This window comes from Lissotriton vulgaris, chromosome 4_1 (genome assembly GCF_964263255.1).
Source record: "Lissotriton vulgaris chromosome 4_1, aLisVul1.2, whole genome shotgun sequence".
NCBI lineage: Eukaryota > Metazoa > Chordata > Amphibia > Caudata > Salamandridae > Lissotriton > Lissotriton vulgaris.
In genome coordinates, this window is record NC_141691.1 from 314,127,146 (window position 1) to 314,145,605 (window position 18,460).

The following is an 18,460-nucleotide window of genomic DNA, read 5'->3' on the forward strand; positions in this document are numbered from 1 at the left end:
AATGACAACATGTAGAACTCACACTAAACTGCTTCCTCATGCACACTAATTGGCAAGAACTACATCTGCTTGTTATTCAAAGAATATTAAACAGAGAACGTGCCATGGCAATGAACAAGGAAAGGTTGAATTATCCAATAATTCTTTCACTATCTTGCATTCCAAATTGGTATTTATTCTGGCCTTTAAGTGGGATGAAAAAACGGGGGGGGGTCTCTCAAAGGGGCATGGCCAATGTAAATAAAGGCGTGTCTTCAAAATACATAGGCTAGAAATCTGTGCTTAGCATAGTGTGCCACCCAACTTGTATTTTGCTGTATCTGTCATTACTTTCAGATATATAATACAACAAATAACATCATACCTACAACAAGTGAGGACTACTGTCTTTGTCAATGGTTGTTAGTTGCATAAGATAAATAAGCAGCAACTATGGCCTGTATATAATATTGAAAAAGTTTCCACTTAAAGCCCTGGTGACACCACGACAATGTTGCTGCTCCTGAACTTCAAAAAGAGAAGGGAAATCCAGAGAGAAAACGGCTCTCTCTAAAGGATTTCCCTTCCCTTACACCGCTCAACTGGCATGACGTCATGCCGTAACTTCTCCACTAGTGATGTGCCTGCTGTCACTGCAGTCCCGAAAAAGCGGACCGCCTATGCCAGGGCACAAAACAAAGCCCAATAGAGGCCCCTTTCGACATCCCCCCTTAAAAAACTGCTGATGCTCGGCACCAGTGAGACCCGGCAACTTAAAGCTTTGTATTCATTCATTCATTCCATCAATCCTCTGCCACAAACATGACTAACATACCTATTTTTAGAGCATACGTCCTTTGCACTATTGCCAGGTATTGAGTGTTTATCGTTATCCAACAATTTTTTTTCATTTTATTGACCTTGGAAGATTGACTGATACTTGTTTGCCCCTTGTGTCAAAACGTAGTTTCACACATCATCCTCCTGCCCCATGGTTTACAAACAACCTTAAAATCACCAAGTCTAAGTGTAAAGCTCTAGAGAGAAGATGGAGGAGATCGTACTCTCCTACTCGCAAAGATGCTTATAAAGCTGCTCTCAAAAGTTATCACTTAGACTGCAAAACGGCACGCACCTCTTATGTTGCAAGTACAATCACTCAGGCATCAAGCCGTCCCCAGGCCTTATTTTCTACAGTAAAGAAGCTAGCTGGTTCCGATACTACCCCTCCTCCCCCTGTTCTTGACAAAAGTCAATGCAATAATATCGCTGACTTCTTTGTCCAGAAGGTTGAACTCATTCACAGGTCACTTTTGGCTTCTCCCTCCTTGTACAGTATGACTTCTCCATCTGACCTGATGAATTGCAGTACTTCCAATTTGACAGCTAAACTTTACTCCTTGGATCCTTTTGATGCAACGTCCTTTCAAAACTGCTTAAATAGCATCAAGTCTGGCTCTCCACTCGACCCATTGCCCATTAATATCCTACGCCAGCTCTCTTTAACATCTAAAGGCGATGTTATAGAACTTCTCAATGCGTCTATGCGGGAGGCTTCAGTTCCCCCCGAGTGGAAGAGGGCCATGGTCGTCCCTTTACTGAAAAAGGCCGGAGCAGATTCTTCTGTACTATCAGGCCTATATCTCTGCTCCCTGTATTTTCCGAAATTTTGGAAAAACATATTTATACGCAACTGACTGAACACATAGAAAAAGTGGGTTATCTCCATTACTCTCAATCCGGGTTCAGAGCCAATTTCTCTACCGACACTGCTCTGCTTGGGGTCACTGAGAAGTTGCGCCAACATCTTGACCGAGGGGAAACAGCGGAACTCATTCTATTAGACCTGACTGCCGCATTCGATACCGTGTCACGGTATACAACCGTTACAACGCAACTTTTACAACTACCTACCATTACAACGCAACTTTTACAACGCAAACTATTACAACGCATTGCGCTGGGGGGCGCTCTAGGATAGGGAATAGGTTAATTTACTATCCAATAACCTTCCCTACTATCCACGGGGACTGGAGTTGGAATAGTAAATTAAACTATTCACTGTCCAGCGCCTAAAAGCATTATGCATTGTAATGGTATGCGTTGTAAAAACCGCGTTGTAAAGGTAGGCGTTGTAAAAGTATGCGTTGTAACGTCATACATCCCCGTGTCACATAACATCTTGCTTAATGCCCTCAGGACACTTGGGCTCGGTAGCATCGCCTTATCTTGGTTTGCCTCATTTCTCAGTGGTCGCACCTTTCAGGTCTTTTCTGCCAAGTCATCATCTAAGATCTGCACATCAGCACACGGAGTCCCACAGGGGTCCATTTTAAGCCCTTGCTTTTTAACATCTACGTTAGACCCCTGGAAAAGGCAGGATTATCCCTCTATTCGTATGCTGATGATACACAGATTGTTTTTTCATTGTACACCACCAAAGACGATACAACATCTACCCTTCAGTGCGGCCTACGGCAAGTGACAGGGTGGATGCGCCTCAATTTATTGAAGTTGAATGGGGACAAGACGGAGGTTGTTACCCTAGGTAAGCATAAGGACCTATGGGGCCCTCACCACTGGACTCACAAAATGTGTCCCTTTCCCGTTCCTGTCACTTATGTCCGCAATCTGGGCTTCAATATTGATGAAAATCTTTACATGAGACAACAGGCGGCTAATGTGGCTGCCATCTGCTTTATGGTCTTGAGATGGCTTCATAAGATCATCTGGATGCTCCCTGTCTATACCCAATGCACTGTAGCCCAGGCACTTTTCACCTTTTGCCTCGATTATGGCAACGTTCTTTACCTTGGTAGTTGTCAAACGGTACTGAGAAAGTTACAGGTAGTGCAGATCTCTGCAGCACGCCTTCTCTGCCAAGTTCCCAGACAGGCTTCCATCTCGCCTTATCTTCGTGACCTCCACTGACTACAAATCGATCAAAGAATTAAATTTAAAACTTTGTGTTACATCTTTAAAATCAAACAAGGGGTTACACCACCGTATCTGCAAGAGATCATCCGTCCCTACATTCCTTCTCGTCCCCTGCGCTCTACAGCTCATGGGGACTTTGTTATCCCCACATTCAAATTAACAAGAATGGGAGGTTGCTCCTTCTCTTGTCTCGGCCCCAAAATATGGAATTCTCTTCCTGTGTCTTTGAAAAATGACTCGTCTTAGCTGAGCTTTCGAAGAAATCTTAAAACTTGGCATTTTTAGCAGTAAATATGCTTTTAACCACTTGCTTTCTAGCAACTTGTGTGCTAGGCACCGGGAAACTCTTTTCGGGTATCTGTGCGCATTACAAATTTAATTTTAATAATATTAATAATAATAAGATGGAAGGTTGAGTGGATACACTAGGATTTGAACCTGTAACCTAGGGGTTAAGCACAGATCCCTGTAATGGATCCATTAGTTTATTGAGCCACCAGTGACAGCTGCTACCTGGAAGCAGACGTGGGGGGCAGGGTGGGGGGGAAAGGATGGGTTGAAAACAAAATCACTTACCTCCCGGCTGGCCAGCCGCTGCCGCCTCTCGTGAGTCTTCTTCTTGGGGGAAACGGGAAGCTGGAAGCACCAGTGCTCTCACTCTCCCCACAGTCAATCACAATGCTGCAATGCAGCATTGTGATTCATCGGAGTGCTTTAACACATGGCTCAGCCAGGATCTGGAGGGGAGGGCATGTTCTCCATGCAGGCTGTAATGCAGCCTGCATGGAGAGTATTCTATGTCCAATCACATGCTCACATAGGGACTGCAAACCACTCCTCCACCTGCTCTGAGAGCAACCCCGCTCTACAAAGACGCAGCAAAGGGAAGAAAAAACTAAAGGAAAATAACCTTGAGTAATTATTTTATTTTTCCTTTATTTACACTGCATAAAGCTTTAAGGCGACACGTCTCCGCCACTATGAGCCACCCGATCCAGCATTCAAGAGACACACTAACAGTGCAGGAACTCAACTCCCCACTACACTAGGAGAACATAAACAAATCAGCAGTCAATGGAAAAGACACAGGAATGTCTGTTGTTTCATTGGAAACCTGGGAGCAGGCATTCAATTGAGGGGATAGGATAATCCTCTCATGTCTTTGGTTCCCCCGCAGCTTCAGCAGTCACGGCAGCCGCGAGGACGATTGAACTTTAAACCACTACCAGCAGGAATTCTCGAACCTGATCAGAGGCCACAGCTCAACGAGGCTAAAGAGGCCCCCCGAAGCACTGTCATTGAATTACCTTGGCTTCATAAAATTTAATGAACTATGCAAAGCCTTCACATTCAATGTCGCCATCCACTATGGCTTACTACTTGGGACTAGTTTAATTACTCCAGTAATGAGATCATTATAACTTTTGAGAAATCTCCTCCACTCAGAATATAAATGTTTCCCATCCAAACTATACCAAGATACCGACGACTGTCTAGGCTCCTCAATTCCTTAAAATATTTCAGAACGCTTACCCAGTCCTGATGATGATCTAAAGTATCCAAATATCAAAACGTTGTCGACCCCCTGTTGAAAATCCCCACACTTGTACATATAGTTCTGGATTTTTATGTCTATTTGTGTGATATTTCGTGTAGTGTCACCTCCACTTAGTCACGTTACGCACCCTTGTCACTTATGTGAGCACCTGAATGTATTTATGTAAATATAAATCTGCATACTATGATTAAATGACTATTTGTTGCCCTATGAAGCTTGCTCGCTTAGCGATTTGTTCATTAGACCTATTAATACTTAACCTTGTGTTACTGGATCTTATTAGGCCTACCCTGAACCATTGTAATTATTATAAATTTGGTTTGAGAGATATCACTGCTCTGACACCGACCTTCCTTTAACCCCTTGGCTGCGGCGCTAACTTCACTGCGGCACGAGGGGTGTGAGCCCGAATCCGCCATGCTCGTGATGGAACTACGCCGTCATGAGTCACGGGTGGCCTGTGCTCATGACAGCCTGGTTCCGTCACGGCTCCGCCCGCTCATTAATTCACCTGCACAGGCAGGGAATTAATGCTTTGTGGGCAGAGCAGCAGCCGCATGACGGAACCACGCCATCATGAGCACACACCGCCTGTGGCTCATGACGGCGTGGTTCTGTCATGAGCAGGCAAGGGGTTAAAGAACTCTGCACATGTGTTTATTATATGTCTAGCATATAATCAGCCTGACTCGTCATCCCAATGGACAGACTTTGATTTCTTGCAAACTTGCCACTGTCTTGGCTCGAAAACATGACAACGAGACCTGGATTTCTGAATCAGCACCAGACCTTGGCATAGCTCTGATCTAAGCTATAGAAAGCATACGCTCCCACACTGCTGGCACTGGATGCAGGACATTCCAAGCTGCGCTTACTGCAGGAGTCACTGTGCATGCAATCTTAATATTTATCTGCTTGGATACATACACCGACTTAGTACTTACTGCAGCACATCACAAGTGATCATGACCGGCTAGGCATGGTACACTGTGAGAGCTCACATCATCCCGTGTGTTATCTACCTTACCCAGAGGCACCTCGTAGCACGGCCGTGTTGAGAGCTGTGACCGAACTTTCACAGGGCCAAACCAATCTCACCCTATGGGAGGACTCCCCAACTCGCCTCTAGCAGCTTGATCAAGAGCAAGACTTTCCTCAGAGAAAGTCATGCAGTAACAGTGTAAAACCTAAACAGAACAACACCAAGGTAAAAAGGACGAACGCAAAAGGTCCAAACCAAGTTACTGAAAAAGCCATGTGACAAAAAAGGAATGAAATCGGACGTATGGCTCAAACATCAAAGCAACAAGAAACTGAGAATACTTTGCAGGTAAAACACAGCTCTCTTCAGTCACAGCAACTAGCTGTTTTCTCAGAATGGCCAGAAGGGGCAGCAGTGTATTTAGTTTTGACCACTGAAGGATACAGTGCTCACAAAGACAGCAGGGGAAGAACATTTTTAGGAAAGATATATTTAAAATTGCAAGTTCTCCTTCAGAAAATTACCCAACTTCAGACTAAATGCTCTTCCTTAACTGTATCTTAGTAAAATATGTCAAATGATTAGGACTGGTTCATCCACCTCATGCTTTACAGCTGTGGTGTACTTTTCATCTTCAGGTAGTCACTGTACTCTTCATACCTTTGTAAAATTGACTTCAGTTGCTTCTCAATTCCCTGCAACCACTTGGATGTTGTGTCCACTCAGTTAAAATGTCATGGCCTAGGTATACCATTAATGTATGCTTCTAGTACCACAGATCCTACTACATTTCAAGAAATAACTAAACACCACAGCCTGCCCTGTTAATCCTAATGTATACCGTGCTTTAGATCTGGCCTGTCCTCATCATCCTTACTTTGGTAAAGTGAATGCATACCGTGAATTGTCTCCTCACGGTCAAAGAAACATTCAGCTTTGAATGCGCATAACACATGTAATGGTCCTATGAGCCACACAAACTAGAATGATGGCTTCTTTGTGACAAGATATTCAAATGAGAAAGCAACAGAAGGAACTAAGCATCTTTCAGTAAAGCTGAGAAAACCAAGACACCATAAACCCTCTGACTACAAACATGTCTGAGATAAGCTTACTGCACTTGATAGCAAGTGAGTCACAGGCAGGGCCAGAGTGGGAGCAGCAACCAGCCCTGGCAGATTGCTGCTTAACTGACCCTTGGAGGCGAGGGGAGTCGGGGGGAGGGAAAGGGGGGCTGGTGGAAGCAAAAAGTGCCGCTCCTGCTTTTGTTACAGGGGGCCAATATTGCAGCACTGCTGCAAGACCGTCCACCAGTGACAAAAATGGCCCCCACAGGCACTAAACCAGTATCCACCCTTCGTTATATCCACTGTATGAAGTCTCCACTGAGGAGGGTGGACTTCGAAGGGAAGAGGTTAGTAATTAGGTTTTATTTAGGCAAAGGTCTGAACTCCTTTCGGGATGAGGGAAGGCAAGTTTTTTTAACAAAACCATATTACAATGACATGATTCATATGAGCACAAGACCAGCATTGTAGCTCTCTGCTTAGATACTGTAGTGGCCACCAAGAAACAACCATTGAACAAGTAAAGTTGAAGGACTACCATTGCTTAGCTGTAAAAGATGAGCCCATTCATTAGATTCCGCCCAGCATTGCATGCGCTGTCTCTTCGAGCCATGCTGTATTCACTCTGTGGGCTTACAGCCTGCCAGTTGCTTTTCATTAGTTTCTTCGCGTATCCTTCCCAAAAGCTTGCTTTTATGTGGGTATTTTTGTCCCTCCTTCTTGTGTCCTGCTTCCTCTCACTGAGCAGTAGTCTATTACTTCTATCCTTTCACTTTTTTCTATTTCAGTTCCTGTATGTGCATTATTTATTATGTTTCTTTGAGCCCATATTTTGGAAAAGTTACCATTTTGTTTCTTTGTAGTGTTCATGCTCCTAGCGCCATCTCTGTAAACAGGCCTGTAAATCCTGTCAGATTCGGGTGCCTGTTTCGTCCACCACCCAATTTCCTCATTGCTGCTTGCCCCCTCCATCGTCGACCGCTCTTTCCTTCTCGCACCCCCCCCCCCCCCCCACCCCCTGAGTCCCACTCTTGATTCCCGGCCCCTCGATACCAATGCTTCCAATGGAGAGCTACTCGTGAGACTGCCAATCATCCCACAAAGGCACATTGCATTAACAATAATTACCACAACCATATATAGAAACCCAAACTTTACACCTATGTATTTTATAAAAATTAACTGTTAGTGCACAGTCTTGCGGCTAGTCTGCGAGTTAAAAAAACTTAATGTTCAGGAGCAGGGAAAGCAGTTGTGCGAGTACTCTAATCACATTACTCAAGTGCACCGATGGGTTGCGCAGAGGTGATGCTGAAAGACGTGATTGAGATACAGACGTTGATTGACACTTTTAGTTAAACCGCATCAGCAATGCTCCACAAACCAGCTACCACTTCAATCATATGCTGTGATGGCTCTGCCTTGACAGTATACAGCTAGTGTCTCTGCAATAATGCGCAACCTAGTATAAACAATTGCTAGGCTGGACAACCATTTGTGTTGAATCACTTTTTTTGTTATATAAAAGTTTATGAAACAAGTTTTTAAGCATCAAAAGATACACCACAACATTTGCAAAGATTCACAAATACATTCAATAAACCGAAAAAGACAAATCAAAACAAGTATTCAAAACAAAACAATTGTGAAAAACAATTAACATGGACAACTGTACAATGCCTCAAACTAATCAATCATTGAGGCACCAATCCTGAATATAAACTGAACAAGTGGACTAACGGAATGAAATAATAGCCTACTTGTCACAACCTACACAAGATACACAGTCAATTTATCACACGGTGCTGTAAATAGGAATCACACAGGAACTAGGCAACAATGTAGAAATGTGTTAATTATATTCCTATTACGCCCTAGTTATTTGGTATCTTGGAGGTACAGGACGTCGACGCGTTTCGAACCCAATCACGATTAATGGGTTCTCCTCAGGACATGGACTGGGGGGTCGTTGTCACTGTGAAGTAATTAAAAAGTGGTATCAATGGAGAGCTAGCTAACATAAACTCCTCGCTAGGACTCAAACACTCTAAAAACGTAAAGGTACCTTCTTTGCGGGGGGGGCGGGTCACTCCCTGTAAATGAGATAGTATAAAGATCTCAGTTACAAACCGTCTTGCAATGTCCCTATTGTGCTGCACTTGTATATTATTAAGTACCAAACGTACCTCGATGTTGTGGAAGCTTGAAAGAGAAGGGGGTGCCGGCGCACCTTGGATTGTTCGATATACGGGTTTAAAAGCCTAAAGAAAGCGAGAGGACTTCTTAATATAGCCCATTATGACTCAGCGTTGTAAGAAAGTTTGAACATGTTGGATCCTACCTTCGTTTGTAGGCACTTGAGTCCTCGCTGCGCGCGTGTAAAGGCGGCAGCCGCCGCTCTGGCTTACAAGCTGAAAAGACACAGAGCGGGCGATTTAGGGAATTGTCAATTCTAACTCGCTAAATGTAAACAATGTCTCTCTCAGGAAACTTACTTCTATGAAGATAGAAGAAGCGCTGCAGACCGGCACCCAACTGAATCAGGAAAACAACTCGGAACCCAGGGGGCGTGTCTACCTGTATTTGACTCCGCACGAGTCCTGGTGTTACTTGGGAATTGTAGTTCGAGTTAAAGTAGCTGTGGAATTTGGATACAATAATAAGGTGCAACAAAGGACTCGTGTTGAAATGTGCAGGAAGGTTGAAAACCTATTCCCAGGCGATGTCTTTGGTGAGCATTAATTACAAAATTTACCAAAAATTAATGCACAATGGTCACATGAGCTACAGCAAGCGGACACAGATTCTCGCTGCGGACAGAATATTTACAGGTTGCTGAATTCATTTAAGTCATTCAATCCAGACATGGCAGTGTTACATTTTAGAATGAGGTAAGCCTCTTTTTGGGCTAGTCATGCATCGGGGTCCCCACCTGCCCCCGGAATGTTCTTAATACTTGCTAGGATCGTCCATTTGAGGTCATTGACCGAATGTTCTTCCTTGAGAAAATGAGACACCAGGGGTGCTGTCAAGACTTTGTTATTTATCCTAGATCTGTGTTGGATGATGCCTTGGCGCACTTCTTGGGTCGTTTTGCCTATATAGACTTTTCCACAAGGGCACGGGATGGCATAAACTGCGTATTTTGTCTTCCAGTTTGTGAAATCCTCGTGTCGCCAATGTTTTTTACCATCCGTGAAATGGGTTCCTTCCGTCGTCAGGCTGCACACCGAACATGTGCCACACTTGTGATGTGCCTTTACTAGGCCCATATTGAAAAGGGTGCTCTGTGTTTCTCTTCTGGTTGTCGATTTTTCCTCAGAGCAACCAGAGGTTTGCCAATATCAGGTAGAATTTCCTCAACCAGGTGCCAATTGCTCCGGATGATTTTCTGCACCGGGGTGGTGTGGGGTCCAAAGGTGGATACACATACCATCCGTTCCATTTGTGGTTTCACCCGTTTCTGCAAAAGATGTTCCCGGGGTGTCCCTCTTGCCCTCTTCATGGAGTGTTTCAAGAGTTTGGCCGGATAGCCTCTTGCCTTCAGTTTGTTGGTGAGTGCTTCCCCATGGGTGGTAAAGTCTTCTGTTCTTGAACAATTCCTTCTCACCCTAAGGAATTGGCCGTAGGGGAGATTGTTCTTTAAGCTTTTGGGGTGGAAACTTCTGTAATGTAGGGAATTGTTCTTGTCAGTTTTTTTCTGGAACAGTGTCGACTTCAGGCCTTCCGGCGTGGATTTGATGTCCACGGCCAGAAATGGCATAGTTCTGCAATCGTACGCCAGACTGAATTTGATATCTGGACTGCGGTTGTTCAGCCAGTCATGGAATTCTTCTAGAGACTGTGGTGTACCATTCCAGATACACCACACATCATCTATATACATTAGCCATTGCCCTATGTGGGCTCTGTGCGGGCTGTTATTATACACAAATTTCTCCTCATATTGGGCCATGTATAGTATTGCCAACTCCGGAGCGAAGGGACACCCCATCGCTGATCCCTTAATTTGCAAAAACATTTCATCCTCAAACACAAAGAAGTTCTTTTTGAGAGCAAGGGATGCAAGGTTCACGATCAGATCAGTCGGGACTCTATGGGGGCGAGGTCTGGAGTCAAGATACATTTCGATGACATCCACGCCGTCCTGCTGTGGAATTTGAGTATATAAGGACGAAACGTCCATTGTCACCAGGAGTTGAGTGCTTGGATCGAATTCCAATCCTTCCACCTTATTTAAAAAATCCATGGTATCCCGAAGGAACGACGGGACTTCGATGATAAACACATCCACAAACTTAGAAATTGGCTCCAACACTGAGTCACATCCCGAAACTATCGGTCGACCTGGTGGTATATTTGGGTCTTTGTGTACTTTGGGGAGAAAGTACAGGTGTGGAGTACGGGGAAAGCGCTTGACTAGGAATTCTGCTTCTTTAGGGCCAATGATACCATTCTCTCTGGCTTCTTTCACCATCCGGGAGATTTCGTGGGTGATTTCTGCCGTGGGATCTTGCGTAATACGGCGATACCAATTAGGATTGTACACGTGGCTCCTTCCTTCGGCTTTGTATAGTTCTTTGGACCACAGAACCACTGCCCCTCCTTTGTCCGCCGGTCTGATTACAGCTTCCTGCTGATTTTTCAATGCATCAATGGCTTGTCTTTGGTCTTTTGAGAGATTTGCTGGTATAAATCGTCTCTTATTCTCCAACACATTGAGTGAGGATAACACTTTTTGTTTGGTAAAATGTTTTTGAAAATTAAGGGATCAGCGATGGGGTGTCCCTTCGCTCTGGAGATGGCAATACTATACATGGCCCAATATGAGGAGAAATTTGTGTATAATAACAACCCACACAGAGCCCACATAGGGCAATGGCTAAGGTATATAGATGATGTGTGGTGTATCTGGAATGGTACACCACAGTCTCTAGAAGAATTCCATGACTGGCTGAACAACCGCAGTCCAGATATCAAATTCAGTCTGGCGTACGATTGCAGAACTATGCCATTTCTGGACGTGGAGATCAAATCCACGCCGGAAGGCCTGAAGTCGACACTGTTCCAGAAAAAAACTGACAAGAACAATTCCCTACATTACAGAAGTTTCCACCCCAAAAGCTGAAAGAACAATCTCCCATACGGCCAATTCCTTAGGGTGAGAAGGAATTGTTCAAGAACAGAAGACTTTACCACCCATGGGGAAGCACTCACCAACAAACTGAAGGCAAGAGGCTATCCGGCCAAACTCTTGAAACACTCCATGAAGAGGGCAAGAGGGACACCCCGGGAACATCTTTTGCAGAAACGGGTGAAACCACAAATGGAACGGATGGTATGTGTATCCACCTTCGGACCCCACACCACCCTGGTGCAGAAAACCATCCGGAGCAATTGGCACCTGGTTGAGGAAATTCTACCTGATATTGGCAAACCTCTGTTTGCTCTGAGGAAAAATCGAAGTATTGGACAACAGATCTCGTCCACCCGGGGGACAACCAGAAGAGAAACACAGAGCACCCTTTTCAATATGGGCCCAGTAAAGGGACATCACAAGTGTGGCACATGTTCGGTGTGCAGCCATTGACGGAAGGAACCCATTTCACGGATGGTAAAAAACATTGGCGACACGAGGATTTCACAAACTGCAAGACAAAATACGCAGTTTATGCCATCACGTGCCCTTGTGGAAAAGTCTATATAGGCAAAACGACCCAAGAAGTGCGCCAACGCATCATCCAACACAGATCTAGGATAAATAACAAAGTCTTGACAGCACCCCTGGTGTCTCATTTTCTGAAGGAAGAACGTTCGGTCAATGACCTCAAATGGACGATCTTAGCAAGTATTAAGAACATTCCGGGGGCAGGTGGGGACCCCGATGCACGACTAGCCCAAAAAGAGGCTTACCTCATTCTAAAATTTAACACTGCCATGTCTGGATTGAATGACTTAAATGAATTCAGCAACCTGTAAATATTCTGTCCGCAGCGAGAATCTGTGTCCGCTTGCTGTAGCTCATGTGGCCATTGTGCATTAATTTTTGGTAAATTTTGTAATTAATGCTCACCAAAGACATCGCGTGGGAATAGGTTTTCAACTTTCCTGCACATTTCAACACGAGTCCTTTGTTGCACCTTGTTATTGTATCCAAATTCCACAGCTACTTTAACTCGAACTACAATTCCCAAGTAACACCAGGACTCGTGCGGAGTCAAATACAGGTAGACACGCCCCCTGGGTTCCGAGTTGTTTTCCTGATTCAGTTGGGTGCCGGTCTGCAGCGCTTCTTCTATCTACATAGAAGTAAGTTTCCTGAGAGAGACATTGTTTACATTTAGCGAGTTAGAATTGACAATTCCCTAAATCGCCCGCTCTGTGTCTTTTCAGCTTGTAAGCCAGAGCGGCGGCTGCCGCCTTTACACGCGCGCAGCGAGGACTCAAGAGCCTACAAACAAAGGTAGGATCCAACATGTTCAAACTTTCTTACAACGCTGAGTCATAATGGGCTATATTAAGAAGTCCTCTCGCTTTCTTTAGGCTTTTAAACCCGTATATCGAACAATCCAAGGTGCGCCGGCACCCCCTTCTCTTTCAAGCTTCCACAACATCGAGGTACGTTTGGTACTTAATAATATACAAGTGCAGCACAATAGGGACATTGCAAGACGGTTTGTAACTGAGATCTTTATACTATCTCATTTACAGGGAGTGACCCGCCCCCCCGCAAAGAAGGTACCTTTACGTTTTTAGAGTGTTTGAGTCCTAGCGAGGAGTTTATGTTAGCTAGCTCTCCATTGATACCACTTTTTAATTACTTCACAGTGACAACGACCCCCCAGTCCATGTCCTTAGGAGAACCCGTTAATCGTGATTGGGTTCGAAACGCGTCGACGTCCTGTACCTCCAAGATACCAAATAACTAGGGCGTAATAGGAATATAATTAACACATTTCTACATTGTTGCCTAGTTCCTGTGTGATTCCTATTTACAGCACTGTGTGATAAATTGACTGTGTATCTTGTGTAGGTTGTGACAAGTAGGCTATTATTTAATTCCGTTAGTCCACTTGTTCAGTTTATTTTCAGGATTGGTGCCTCAATGATTGATTAGTTTGAGGCATTGTACAGTTGTCCATGTTAATTGTTTTTCACAATTGTTTTGTTTTGAATACGTGTTTTGATTTGTCTTTTTCGGTTTATTAAATGTATTTGTGAATCTTTGCAAATGTTGTGGTGTATCTTTTGATGCTTAAAAACTTGTTTCATAAACTTTTATAAAACAAAAAAAAGTGATTCAACACAAATGGTTGTCCAGCCTAGCAATTGTTTATACTAGGTTGCGCATTATTGCAGAGACGCTAGCTGCCCGGCTTCTGTTTTTGTTTATTTCATAAGTGTGGTCCAGGCCGGACAGTGACAGGACCAAAGCCTTCCCCAGTTTCCCCTTGACAGTATACAGAGCACCACTGCCTTTGAATTCATTTTATATATAAATACCTTATACATACAACTTCTGTAATGAATGGAGGCTAAAATAAGACTCCCTCTCCTACTTAAGTAACCAAGTCTCTGTGTGCTGTGCCGAAATGGCTTAACAAAAGCATGTACCATAACTTGCTGAACACATGCCAAAGGAAGCTTATGTACTTTGCAGTAATGGCTTCAATGGCATTGAGGTGCGGCATGGCATTAATGTTTCAGACGATTAACATAGAAAAAAAAGATTGGCAAAGCCAGTAGGTCTACCGAGGCGGACAAAACACCCAACATACATCACTTAATCAGCAAAAGATTAAAAATTATTTTATTAGCACAAAGACAAACAATCTACACTTACTATCCACACAACTACTGTAGAACAGAGAAAACAAAATAGAGCCTCTCGCAAAAGCGAGACTTATTGGCTTTGCCAATGCTTGTTTTAGATGCCTACAAAAGACATTTTTGGTAATTGGAAGTTGCTTCGAAGTATTCTCTTATAGATGAAAATAATTCCGTGAACTCTTTGCCCTAAATATCCAGGCTGAAGAAGGCTGATAGCCAGAAACCGGTCCTTGCATGCTTGATTTCGGTCTAGGAAATACATGGCTTGGTAGTTCAGGCTGGGCTGTTCCCATGAGGCACAGGGTCAAGGCTGATTTGCATATAGCCATTGTCTGACCTAGGGTGGTGTGGAGTGCAAAAAAACGATGGATTTAGGCCCAGATCTTTGTACTGGGGTGAATGTAAGACATTGTTCTGTATTCTGTCCATCAACTGTGTTTTTTGCAATTTTCACCCCCGAGTGGGCTGGGTATGCTCAGACGTGAGTCCCAGGCTCTCCACATCACTGGAGTCAACTTATCCAGGCTGAAGAAGGCTGATAGCCAGAAACCGGTCCTTGGATGCTTGATTCCGGTCTAGGAAAGACATGGCTTGGTAGTTCAGGCTGGACTGTTCCCATGAGGCACAGGGACAAGGGCTGATTTGCATATAGCCATTGTCTGACCTAGGGTGGTGTGGAGTGCAAAAAAACGACGGATTTAGGCCCAGATCTTTGTACTGGGGTGAATGTAAGACATTGTACTGCATTCTGTCCATCAACTGTGTTTTTTGCAATTTTCAACCCGAGTGGGCTGGGTATGCTCAGACGTGAGTCCCAGGCTCTCCACATCACTGGAGTCAAGCTATCCAGGCTGAAGAAGGCTGATAGCCAGAAACCGGTCCTTGGATGCTTGATTCCGGTCTAGGAAAGACATGGCTTGGTAGTTCAGGCTGGACTGTTCCCATGAGGCACAGGGTCAAAGCTGATTTGCATATAGCCATTGTCTGACCTAGAGTGGTGTGGAGTGCAAAAAAACCGATGGATTTAGGCCCAGATCTTTGTACTGGGGTGAATGTAAGACATTGTTCTGCATTCTGTTATTCAACTGTTTTTTGCTAGATATCAAGAAGGCAGACCTTCTGGTATCGGGCCCTGGAACCGTGGATGGAAAGTCCTATTTTAGGCCCATGGGCCAAACGAATTGAGCCTCATAATAAAATAAAAGGTATCAGAGTAACACCAGATTAACACAAAACAAAAACCAGAGAGTGGAAACCACAGCCCCAAACCAATTGAAAAAATGGTGCGAAACACAAATTTCAACGGGATAATTGGAAGACACAAAGCTGAAATACCAAAAATCAATGGTGCATATATCAAGTTTTTCTCTCAAAGACAAGAGAAACAGAAATTTCATTCAAAATGATTGTTGAAGCAAAGACCCTAAAAAAATACTGGTTTTAAGAAAAAAACTTAAATAGCACAAGGTCTATTTGGACCTAAAGACTTCTGGGCAACAAGCCCAACTGTACTGGCCTACCCATTTTACCTTTTAAGCTCTTTCTGCATCACGAGCAAACAGAGATCAAGTGCCTCAAAGCATTCTTCATATCTCATGGGTTTCCTATAACGTTTTCATTGATATGATGCATCATAATTGAAGTATAAGGGAGGAAGATTGTCCACGGTAAAATTCTATAGATGTGGGACAACAATTTGAGGCTGAAACCGGTGACTTGTCCACTTCTGTGGTCTTCAAAAATAAATGAAGGTAGTTGTTTGAGGACTGTGTGGCAACGTGACATGAGCAATTAGAACTATAGCGCTATACATGTGTGTTATAATTTCTAGTATTTGTTTTTATCCAAATAATGAACGAGGCAGAAAATCTAGCATTGGATCGCCTGTGGACACAGAGCCGCGGTCCAAGTCCTTCTACTTCCAACATCAGGGTTTACCACATCTCTACAGGGAAGATGTGTAAACCCAGTGATTGAAAGAACAACACAGTTTGACAATCAATAGATGATTACTGATTATATGTCATGGCAGTGGATAAAGGCGGTCTCTAATAGGTTTTGAACTTAGATGGTGGTTGTTTCACGTGAAATCTCTTGTGGACTGTTCAATGTTCAGGGCAAAATATATGGTGGAGAAGTAAGCTGTGTTTTGTACCAAACAATGTACACCTACAGTCTTACCTGCACTGTTTTTCACCAGAACGCTCATTCGTCGACGGACGGGGTCAAAGTTTAAAACATGGAGGAGCTGATACCTAAAAGAAATAACAGGCAGTACAGAACTGATGGTTTTAACTCGAAGAAATATACAATAGATTTTAAAAAAAATAAGGGAGAATGACATTAAGCAGATAAACATAAAAATAGAACGCATTTAGAAGTTTTCCTCATTGGTTAAATGCAGAGCTACTGAACTGGTAGTGTAGACAGCTAGTCTATAATACCAATATAGTAACTCTGCGGTACAATGGTGATTCTGAAGAACAACAGTGCTATAAATGACCAAGTGAGAAATGTGAGAAAAAGCACATTGATATTCGAGTTACAGAATCAAATCACATATTTCAAATAGGCAACTCTTCAAACTAAAGGTCTGAGGTCATAAATTGATTCAAATTAGGACCACCAGTGAGAGCCAGTGAATCTATAATTCTTATTAAAACAAACTTTATTAGGTTTTGGCAGATAATAGAGTATACAAGATGTATGTATGTACGTGACATGATTTTGGAGGTCTTGGGGATTGGAAGCAGGCGTAAGAGGCAGTGCTCCACTGGGCTTCAGTGTTAGACCCCTGTCAATTCTTCCAGGGCGGAGTGAACATCTGCCCAGTACAACCTCAGGGAGGGCAGTCCCAGAGCATATGTAACAAGTTCGGGGGTCTGCATGATATCTGGGGCAGTGCGGGGGCACTGTAGGAAACAACTCGTGCAGTTTCTATGGTGTGAGGTATGCTCTGACCAACAGTGAGAATTGGATACATTTAAATCGGGAGTTGCAGGAGATCAAACTGGGATATTCCAGGAGGAAGCGCCACTCCTTGTCATGCAGGACTTGGCCAAGATCTTCCTCCCACAAGCTTGTACGGGCACCACTGAGAAGTGCAAGTGCACGTGTGGGCCTCTATATAGCCATTCTACCAGGTTGCCACCTATGCCCATTTCGTACACAGCCTGGATGAAGGGGTGGGTCTCTGGTTCTGACCCTGTTGGTGCCCAGTGTGTGTGTGTGAGAACGTAGTAGGAGATGTTGGAGATGTTGGAGGTCTAAAACTGGGTCCTTCCCACCCTGCTCTAGCGGGAGTTGCAGCTTGGATATGCCTACTCAGCGTCTCCCTGTGCCTCATAAAAGATTAATGAGTAAAGAGTTGAGCAGCCTGAACTATACCGCTTGGCATGATTAACATGGAGAACAGAGAGTTCGCTAAACGTATCAAGCCGGATGGCAAGGGGTGTAAGGTCCATAGTCAGATCAAGTATGTTTATGATCATATGGTCCGCATACAGGGAAACAGCATGTTGTAGAGGGCCATGTGATATGCACCAGTCTCCTGCCATATGTCTGATACTTTTTGCTCATGATTACATCGGAAGTACGAAGAGAAGCGGAGACGGAAGGCATCCATGAGTAGTGAAGCAATATTTTGAGTAAGGGGGAGATGTGTGTGGGCCTGTCTGTGCAGTGGGATCCGTGCATAGTAGTTTGACCCAACTAATGTAGGGTTGGGGAATGCCGAACCTCTTTAGTGTGGCGAACACATACTCCCATCCCAGAGTATCATACACGAGCTGGAGGTTGAGAAAGAGGAATCTTTCAGTAGGGTAATGGGTCTTTGACACCTCTATGACCTAGTACAGATGTTGGATATTTAACCCCTTGGGCACGGCCACGATTCTGAGCCTGTGCTGCACTTTCATTGACTGGGGGGGTTCATGGCGGCCCCCAGCCATCATCAGCACACGAGCACCGTGATGCATGATGACCGGGGGCCGTCATTAGCATGGAAGGGGTTAAGGAGGTGCTTCGGCGTGGGCCAACCCATTTTGATTGGTGTGTACCAAGTCCGGCAGAATAAGGAGCAGCCACCACGCCAGTACCTTCCTCAAA

General features: G+C 44.2%; 1 protein-coding gene across 5 annotated transcripts in view; it reads right to left on the reverse strand.

Annotated features, from left to right (window-relative positions):
* ATP11C (ATPase phospholipid transporting 11C (ATP11C blood group)) overlaps positions 1–18,460 on the reverse strand; it is an 828,266-nt gene that overhangs the window by 187,773 nt on the left and 622,033 nt on the right. For all 5 annotated transcript variants that reach the window (XM_086918646.1, XM_086918644.1, XM_086918645.1 and 2 more), the window contains exon 16: positions 16,535–16,608. In XM_086918646.1, coding sequence (XP_086774772.1) covers positions 16,535–16,608 — 74 coding nt within the window. The remainder of the gene's footprint in view (positions 1–16,534; positions 16,609–18,460) is intronic.